This window comes from Phaethon aethereus (genome assembly GCF_964289735.1).
Source record: "Phaethon aethereus genome assembly, chromosome: 9".
Classification (NCBI taxonomy): domain Eukaryota; kingdom Metazoa; phylum Chordata; class Aves; order Phaethontiformes; family Phaethontidae; genus Phaethon; species Phaethon aethereus.
In genome coordinates this window covers 735,484-745,574 of record NC_138585.1, presented here as the reverse complement: position 1 = coordinate 745,574, position 10,091 = coordinate 735,484, and the positions used below count along the sequence as shown (strand labels likewise).

Here is a 10,091-nt window from a genome sequence, read left to right as displayed (position 1 = left end):
ATAAAGCAAACCCTTTCTTTTAACTGTTCTTTTCAACGTGTTCTATATATACAACCCTTAAAATACACTTAAAAATAGCTGCACACATTTTGTATCATTATACTAGAGAAGGGCAGTCCAGACAGACCATGCTTCTCAGTATGTTAAAAATTGTAAATTGTAAATAAAATCCAACCAGGCTCGGTCTCCTCCGGTACCCACGTTGGCCCAAAGGAAGGAAGGGAAGGAACAAGCAGTTTTTAAATGGGAGTCTTTCACAAAACGCGCTACTTACAAATCTCAGGCTAATTTCCTCAAGCAGTTTTGTATCAAATCCTTTCTTAAATATTTGAGGTCACACACTGCCATCTTAGCAATGAAATCTGTTGCAACATGCATGTGTCAGCTTCCCACTCAACCAACTGCAACCCTGAGGATTTTTCTGGCCTGGTAGAAAGAGGAAATATAACACAATTCCTGAAGTATGGCTGGTCCTCCATCTCAAAACTCCATGTGATCCCCTCGGTGGTTCCTGGACACACACCCACACTTTTTTTGTTTTTCCTCGAATATACGTTTCCCTCCAACCAACATGCAGATTTCTCCTCCCAACTATCCACATCTCGATGTCCCAACGAAACAATCCACGTCATCCATCCAAAGGTTTTCCCAGGTAGACCAAAGTCACTTCTGTGTTACCATACACAGCAGACACCGCTGGATACAGGCAAACTTTTGGCAGTCCTCTGAAGGCAACTCCCAAGAACTCATAGCCCCTCTCAAACGCTAATGTTTTGTCTTCCATGTCCAGGATAACTCGAATCCTTTCACCTATCTGGAAACAGAGACAGGAAGGGGGAATAAAAAAAAACAAAAACACACAACACATAGAAAGGGTCAGCATATTCAAATGGAGGCACAAAAATAAAGCATAGACCATGTATAACGCAGCAGGTAATTTTAAAGCAAGGCTTTCCTGTTTCTCGTGATCGCATTGCTTTTATGATAGGAATTTCTCAATTTCGCTCCAATGCACTAGGATCCCAAGCACCTCTGCTGCTCGCTTCCAGCAGGCAGGCTGCATCTAACCACCTACACGATAATAAACATAACCCTTCTCACGTGAACCTTGCGAGCGCACCGAGAGTGAGCATACTGCATACCACATGCTTCAGAATAATGCAGTTTTGAACTTTGTAATGGCCTCCATGTTACCTGAATTCCGTATTTAGTTGTTGCTATTGCTGAGCTGTAATTGCTCTGTAAAGAGCAATTTTAAAGACAATGAACTTGTTTTGGAACGGTAAGTGCCATGTACAAAATATCCCACAGCACACTACTACGCAGGTGCTGTCACTGACAGAAATATTCCCTCACCAAGGCAGAAGGAAATTCCAGTTGAAAGCTTAGGCAAAATAAGCTTGAGAACATATATATATAAAAAGATATATACACACACACACGAGTGAAACCAACACTGAACACAGCAAGAGACTCGGATCTAAGCATGCACAGTGCTCCCGGCACTTGTCTAGTACATGTTATTTTAGACATAAATACAAGTCCCAGACACCAGAAGCAAGCGCAGCAGGACACTGCACAAACTTCTGATTCTTCACTAGCCAGCCCCAAAGCTGGGGATTTCTTCCAGCCAACACATTTTTCTTCTAACCAACACTAACACACACATGTGTTTCCTTCAAATATGTTTCCTGTGAGCAGACCACTGTACATGTGTTAATAAACACACAATCCTCTAAAGGATCACAGATTTGAGCTCTCACCAATTTCTACAGAGAAAGCAGCAACTGCCTTCACCCTTGAGTCCCCACACGAGCTGGGGACTCAGCTTCAAAACCTTTCATCACCCTGTTGCTGCAGAAAGGCCTAGACAAGGACAGCAGAACGCAACCACAACGGGTCATGCCTGGCAAGCGCCAACTCAATTTCCATGGTAGGGAACATGTGGATGGAAAAAAACCTAAAACTCTTTGATTACACTCATTTTAGGTATTATTGCCAAAAGCAGCAGGTATAACCTTCAGACAGAATTAAGTGCTTGGCGGTGAACTTTTACATGAAATTTAGGAACAGCAGGTGCAAGTTACTACACAGACCCTCACCCCCAATTGAAACATAAGCCAGTACTTGTACAGAGCCACAGCATTATGAGATGGAAATTATAATGCATACAGCTTGAGTTGCAATGTGAGGAAAGCCAGCAGCCAAAACGTAGTTGTGTGAGTAGCCAGAAGAACAAAGATAAACACTTCTGTAGGGACAAAAAGGTGGAATGGCACCTGCTCTTTAATAGCCTGAAATTATCTGAACATCACAACCCAGAATGCCAGCCAAGCGATGTCACCTATGGGAACGCTGTCAGCGAGCAAACAAGCAGCACTCAGCACCGCTGCAGGTTTTTACAGGAAGACTCTTCCCCAAGCACTAACCTCAGCTCACACTGCCATAAAACAAAAGGCTAAAATACCACAGACTTGCTCTGGGGCAAGTCGTTACTTCAGAAGGCTACAACAGCCTTTTCAGCTTTTATTTCAAAATGCAACATGGTTTCTAAGCAGACACCCACGGTACATGCTTCGCACTCAGTATTTGAGACAGAAATGCGGAAACAACTGAGGGTCAGGTCCGTTGACCACCACACACACAGGTGTAGCCTGAGGAAGCAGTAAATGAAGGGGGAAAGGCCTCACAAGGCAGAGTCATTTGCGTTCTGCAGGGAAGGAAGAGACACCCTTAGGTGGGCATTTAGGACCAATTCAGCAGACAGCCAGGACATGCGAGGGAGGAAGTTCTTGACAGCCGGCTGCCGTCAAACATGATGGAGCTTCCAGCCCGCGCCAAGTCCCACTCACCTGGTATTTGGGCGCGTTATTGCACTGGGGGAAACTGCCGTTCACCTCTCCATTATGCAGCAAGTTATTGTCCACCAGGTTCCAGCCCCAACTCTGGTCGTCACTCCCCAGCAGGGCCACATAACCCTGGCATTGCATGGCAGCCCGCTTCGTGGCGATGCCGATGACGGCCACGGTGCCCAGCGGGCCCTCCCACCACACCTCCCAGGCATGGCGGCCCTCGCTGAAGCCGATCTTGGTCCGCGCCCCATCTGTACTCTGGGCAATGGGGTTGCGGTGCAGCGTGAAGCCGTTCTTCTTGATGTAGACGTTCCGCGAGCAGTCATTGGTGCTGAAAGCGTGGTGGAAGGCACGGACCTGGCGGAGGAGAAGAAGGAGGGACAGGAGGGAAGATAAAATTCTGTCATGTTTCTTCAGGCCCCTCCTTGGTTTCTAACGACGGCCAGGCCGAGCGGCTGGGAGGATATCCCCGAGCGGCTGGGGGGTTGCCGTGCGGCTAAGGAGAGGTGTCCCCGAGGGGCAGGGGGGTGCCCCCGAGCGGCAGGGGGAACTGCGGGGCTCACCTTGCCCTTGTAGGTGGGCACGTTGCAGAGGATGTCAGTGCGCAGGGCCTCCTCCGCCAGGCAGCGGGCTGCCAAGCTGCGCCACACCTCGCTGTTCTCGTCGCCGTGCAGGACGCGGTGCCACAGCTTACAGACCAGCGCGCAGCTCCTCAGCTCCCGCAGCTCCAGGTAGGAGAAGACCAGCTCCAGCACACGCCCCGGCAACCGCCAGCCCGGCCCTCCCGCCGCCGCCGCCGCCGCCCCCCCGCCGCAGCCGCCGCCGGGGCCCGCCGCCATCGCCTCCCTCCCCCTCCCCGAGCGCCCCGCAGGCGGCGGGCCGGGACGTGGGGGCCGCGCTGACCCTCCCCTCGCCGGCGACAGCGGTGGCGGCGGGCCCCGGGCCGCCCGCCCAAGGCCCTCACGGCGAGGGGGCGCGCGCGCCCGGCGCCGCCATCACCGCCGCGGGCAGCCCGCCCCGCTCGGCGCGCATGCGCGGGCGGGGCGCGGGAGCGGCCGGCGGAGGCGAGGTGAGGCGGCGCGCGCGGCGCCGGGGGGCCTGGCGGGGGCTTCGCACCCCCCGCTGTCGGTGCCCGGTGCGGGCCCGCCGCCCTCGGGGGTCGGGCTGCCGGGCTCGCCCGCCCGGGGACAGCCGTCAGAGCCGCGCCGTAGCGCTCCTGAGGAGTCGCTTCCCCGGCCCCGGGGCGGCTGTCTTCCGAAAGACGGGAGTCGGGCCTACCGGGGCGGAAGGGGGCAGCCGGCAAGAAGTTACCTCAGTTCCCGAAGTACGGGCGAGCGGCTGGCCGCGAATGTGCCACCCAGGTTGCAGGTAAGGTATACGGCGCTTTCCGTAATTGCATAAGTTTCCGTAATTTAATCGACAAGACGGAAATTTTCCTGGCGAATTGAATGAATTTTAGCTGCTCTTGAGGCCAGGCTCAACAAAAATCACATGCAAAACATAACACGGTTAAAAACAAACAAACAAACAAACAAAAAGAAGCCCTTTATTGCCCAAGAATGCAATAAAACCATCGACGTTAAGGCAGCGCCGTGGTCACTGAAGCTGCTGCTGGGACAGCCATAGCTCTGTCCCGCAAACACGGCGTTGCCGTCTGCGCCCCAACCCTGGTATTAGCTCTCCTTTTCCCCTACAGCATGCCAGTCTCTCCAAAACTTGTTAGGCTTTTGTGTTGCTCGTTTTTTAACCCCCACTTAATTTTCTGCTGATTTGGTCCCCTAAACAGTCCTGTCACAGGGGCTGCTGTGGGCAGTTGCGACAAGGAAAGGGCCCGGAGTATGGTAAGCTTGATGGGCGTCCTTTGAGGCCCAATTAAATGTGTTGCAAACCTGTAACTACCCACCTTAAGCTGGTAATGAAATTTTTAAAAAGATGCCATTGTTTATCTGTTTGTGCTATTACCAGTCACAAGAAAATTACCTTCACTTTGGGAACACAAAGTACACAAATTAAGGCAGTCCCTTTTGGTATTAATCAGTTTATCCCACTCTCACCAGCACAAGTTTCTTGCTCCAGGTATTGCAAGACTGCTTAACCTCGGCAGCTGGATGAAAGACAGGCATCCGCATGTGCCTTCACCCAGACTAGAACAACGTCACCTCTCTGCAGATAGACTTTACCCATTTGCTGTCTTCCCCTTGCTCCTTTCCAGTACATCCCATTAGGAACCATGCCTCTCTTTTGTCAGGTGTGCTATGTATGTCCTTATGCACCAAGGAAACAGCTGTCACCTAGGCAGCCACGTCAGAGCAGCAGATCTACTCCATGTATGGCACAGGTACAGGTGCCAGCACTGCTGCCGTTCTTCGCTGTGGTGGCTGATGTTGATGCTATTTGAGCCAAAGCTTCATTTGGGTATTGATCTGTAGAGGTGCCTGTTTTAATTGGACACTAGAGTTTCCAGTAGTTTGCATCACAGTCAACAGGATGATCTTGTGGCTTCCATAAGCTTTCTGCTGTAGTAAGACCAACACCAGCTCAATTCAGGGTTGTTTTTTTTCGTTTGTTTCAGAGGTGTCCCTGAAACATGGCAGTCAAATGGACTGGTGGACATTCGTCCTCTATATTGTGCTTGAACATAAACACGGAAGGGCTGGTGGCTTCGGGTGCGGAGAGAGGCGAGCTCACACTCTGGGATGCAGGAGGTGCTCCGGCAGGACAGCTCCAGCTCCCGAAGGCAGACGACGTGACCTCCGTGGTGTTCTCTCCCCGCTGCCCCACCAGGCTCTACACTTCCCATGGAGAAGCTATCAGTTTGCTGGATGTCCGGTCCCTCAAGGAGCCCGTTGAACGCTTCCATGTGAATGAGGAGGAGATCAACTGCCTCTCGGTGAACGAGACCGACAATTTTTTGGCTGCGGCAGATGACTCGGGAGCAATAAAGGTTATGGACTTGGAAAACAAGAAAGTCAGCCGGTCCTTGAGACACTCAAACATCTGCTCCTCTGTTGTCTTTCGTCCTCAGAGGCCTCAAAGCCTTCTTTCCTGCGGACTGGACATGCAGGTGATTTGCATGCAAGTAGATGGTTATTAGAGAAGTGAAACAGTAACTACCCACCCGTGCAGTGAGGCACCAACAGACTTTCACCAAGAGTGAGGGTGTACAGCCCGCAGTCACCAGAATGCTCCTTAACTATCCTAAAGTAGTTTTGTCAGAGAAACTTAGCATCGAGGCTGTTTGTGCCATTTTCTACACAGCGGTTCCTCTCCTTGTTTTTATTTTCCTTGATATTTACAATCTAAAAACGAGCAGGGTAGGGGGGAAAACAGAATATGGTGCAAAGCACACTCATGCCACAGTAGCTCCCTGTTGGGCCGAGCAAAACCAGAAGTTGTCCCTAGCTATCAGTTATGGCTGCAGATGACACGCAGGTGGTAGTTAGGAAAAGGCAAAATGCCTGAAGCAGAGAGGATGCTAGCAAGAATACTTTACTGCAGGTTCATAAATATCTTTCCAAGTGGTATCTATCACTGTAAGGACAAGTAATTTTTATAATTTATCCTTTGTTCTGATTAACCTCTTGGAAGCTGTCGTGGTTTAACCACAACATTAAATGTTCTTTTGCCTTTTACACTTCTGTATCCTCATCAAGAGGAAACTTTGTCCTTTGCACACCACTTGTGGAAGCGTTCTGAGAAAAAACGTGCTGGGAGTTAATGGAGTCTTGAGTTACGTTGCCAAAGTTGGCCACCCAGAACAGCTGTTTTTCAGTAATTTCTTTCCAGTGGTTGTGATCTGACCACATTGCTGGTCTAGCCTGGGATTAAAACTGTCACTTCTACAAAGATTTCTGTGGTTCTAGTGCTACTAGGGTGAAGTTTTCTTTGACAGCATTGAGCAGTTTCACCTTATGTTCTTAAAACCGAAGCGCATCTAACGCCCATTAGAACAAATAGATGCTGATATTCAGTATAAGCAGTATTTTTTACATGCTGGTATTTAGTATAAGCAGTATTTTTCCGTATTAAAGCCATAGATCATAGGCATTCAGTAAGTATATATATCCAAGTAGGCTGATTGATGGAAGTCTGCCAGGTTTAGACTTTGCCAAATTATCAGAAATATTCCGACTTTTTTTTTTCCTCCTTAGGTTGACTAAAAGATGGATGTAGGGTTTTAAATGAAGTACTGTGAGAAACTTCTTTTCAGAGGTACCGAAGTGTCAGTCTAAGAGGAGTAAATGCTCAGCACCTTAGCCGGTTGGCTTAATTCAGGTCCCTAAAATGCAGATTCACAAGCCTATGGCTGGAAACTTTTTCTCAGAATTGTAAACATTTATATACCACTTCCGTGTGAGTGAACTGGTTATTTTTGTGACTTTTTAGTTTTAGTGTGGTTTACTGTACCTCGGCAAATTGGTTTTTAGGTGAACGTCAGTATCCCAAAATAGTAGGAATTCATTAGTGTTTTTTTGTACAATGAAAAGAGCATTTTTCTGCATCGAGGCTGGCTTTAAGATACATCATTTCACAAAGAGCAGCTGAGCAGCAATACTCTGAACTGCTGTGCTGCAGCATGTCTTTGGAGAAGTTACGAGCTCTACGAGCGGCTCACGTGTCAAACCCTCAGTGAAGCCGTAGCTGATGAGAACTGAAATTTAGGTTGCTGGAGTTTTTTCAGAAGTTCTGTGGAAGCAGGAAAAATGCCACAAGGACAGAAAATACTTAGTTTGCAGAAAACTTGTTAGCACATGATGAATTCATAAAGCTGTTGCAATGCTGTCCGTGATGAAAATGGGAGTATTTGCTTTAAGCATTAGGACTCAGCCTCTCTGATTTCCTCTGCTCTGCACAGTCATCGTGGAAAGTTTTCCCTTTCATCGGTAGCAAAGTGGTTTTAATGTAGCAGCAGCAACAGTCGCTAAAACAGAAAAGTGACAGGAAAACGACATATTTTGGATGTCTTAGTCTGATTTGGATTCCAGAAACGCAGAGCCAGTGTGGCAACTCTTTTTGTGGGCCAGATTTAAAGACTCCTGTACTTTCCACCAGAGATTACTAGCGAAGGAATATTTTTATTAATAACAAATTAAAGCTTTGGTTAAAAAAAGCAAACAGCATACCATTACTGCATTAGACTGACTTGTGCTTTCATATCTTATTGGCCTTGGAAAATGCTCATCGCCAATCTAGATCCTACAAAAGTTTTGAGAGAATTATTTTTAACTGGCGCAGTACAAATCTATAGTACTTGCATGACTGTATGAGAGATGCAGGATTCATTAGAAGGTGCGGTTATTGCTTCATGAGGGGCTTGGAGGCATTTTAAAAGCAAGTATAAAAGCACAACCTCCCCGCCATCTCATCAGGACAAGCACACCATACCTCAATACGGTAATAGCACAAACCAGATCTACTCATTGTATATATATAAAAAAAAATACATATATCTCTGTTTAAAAATGAGAGTTTCTGTTTGCCTGTTGATGTTCCATTTTTCAAACACGTTCATGGAAGTGATTATTTTAGGACAAGTATGTAGCAGAGAGAAATAAAATTCAGGATGATAGTGATCTCCATTTACTGCTAGCGTTTCCGTGTCCCTCCTTTTAAATAATTAATGTGCAGTATATCATGATTACTACTGCTGAGATGAATGTAAAAGCATTTAGAACAGCTTTTTCATCCATTTTGTGGTCTAAAGGTCTGAGGCATTGACTCTGCTGAGTAGGGCAATATGAGGGTTTGGAAAGTGTGCCATCAAGATTTGCCGTATTTATCAGGTGAAGTTCCACCATTCCTCACAGCACGTCTTGCTTCTCTTGCACTCATGCACAGCCTTTGGTCTGCTGGAGCAAGAAGTGTGGATGTGTTTTGGGGTTTTTTTTACTGTTAGTGAAAGATCTGATTTTACCTAAAATGGACAAATCATTGATTCATACTTTTTTCCCCAAGGTTATGCTGTGGAACCTGCAGAAAGCCCGCCCCTTGTGGACCACAAACCTGCAGGAGTGTGAAATGGAGGAAGAGAGTCCACAGTCAGCTGGCCAGTTCTTTAACCCGCCGCTTGCACATTCCCTGTCTGTCGCATCGTGCGGCAACATCTTCGGCTGTGGAGCTCAAGACGGTAAAGTCAGAATATTCAGAGTCACTGGTGTCAAGTTCGAATGTGAGCTGGAGTTTCAAGGTCACAGCTTGGGAGTATCACAGGTCCTCTTTATGCCAGAAGTGTACTGGTTGTTGACTGGAGGAAATGACGGGAAAGTCTTGCTCTGGGATGTCAGCAGTGACGTCGGAAAGCAGCAGAAAAGTCCAGCAAAATCTCTGCAGAGAAGGAAGGTGCAAGGACCTGCTTCCAGCAGAAAAGATGGGAAGCTCAACAAAGGGGCTTCAAATGAACATGCTAGAGTTTTACCAAAGCTAACCATTGAGCACAGAGAAAAGGTGAACTGGATTTCGTGTGCGGAGATCAAAGGCTCCAAGAGAGTATTAGTTGCTGATCAGAGTAGTTCTGTATCTGTGTATCCACTGCCAGAATCTTAGACATTGAGATATTTAAAGAAATTTATGGGGGAAAACCACTTCTCAGAGCGTTTGAAATAAGCCCAGTTACATCCGGAACAGTGGAACTTGCTGCATCCCTTGGGAGGGGATTTGCTGCAAGTACTCGTGATGTAACTGGCCTCACATTACGGTTTTCAGTGGCTGTTGGTATTTGCTGCAGCCGTTTCTTGCAGGGTTGGCAGTTTGCTTGTTGCATTTAGGTGAAATGGATTTCAATATATTTAGGGGTAAATATTAGTTCATGACTAAGCTGACATAATTAAGGTTGGAGGAAGAAATTCAGGCTAATGGGGACACCCACAATGCTAAATCAGGATGCTGAGCAGTAACAAGAGATATCATTGGCTGAGCTCCTTGCATTTTGAACTATGGCAGTGCTTTATGTTACTCTCCCCATTAAAGTGTGTTGCAGTTAGCCTAAATTGGCCGTAATGGAAATATATTTTTCATTAGTTTGTCAGCAGCTGCATATAAGACTAGAGAAGCATCAACTAATGAGTAATCAAATTAGTTTAACTGTCATTGCCAATTGGATTTTTTCACACTGCAGTAAACAAAGGAGCAGGAGAAAATGTTAACATCTGTTTAATGGGTCAGCTGTCTTATGCATTTAGTTGTTTATCCCAGGGAAAAATAACGATTACACTTGTCTTAATAAATGCTTTCTCTCTCACT

General features: G+C 47.3%; 2 protein-coding genes across 2 annotated transcripts; one reads left to right on the top strand and one right to left on the bottom strand.

The window, feature by feature from the left end:
* Positions 1-345: 345 nt before the first annotated feature.
* On the bottom strand, positions 346-3,691 carry FBXO45 (F-box protein 45; the record flags this gene model as incomplete). Its single annotated transcript, XM_082003640.1, has 3 exons — positions 346-814; positions 2,853-3,209; positions 3,416-3,691. The coding sequence occupies 3 exons, from the start codon at positions 3,689-3,691 to the stop codon at positions 629-631; spliced, it is 819 nt and encodes a 272-aa protein (XP_081859766.1). The 3' UTR covers positions 346-628.
* A 1,748-nt stretch (positions 3,692-5,439) lies between these two features.
* Positions 5,440-9,395, top strand: WDR53 (WD repeat domain 53; the record flags this gene model as incomplete). The annotated part of the gene is made up of 2 exons (XM_082003613.1): positions 5,440-5,916; positions 8,808-9,395. 2 exons carry the CDS (start codon positions 5,440-5,442, stop codon positions 9,393-9,395), a joined length of 1,065 nt encoding a protein of 354 aa, XP_081859739.1.
* Positions 9,396-10,091: the final 696 nt, after the last annotated feature.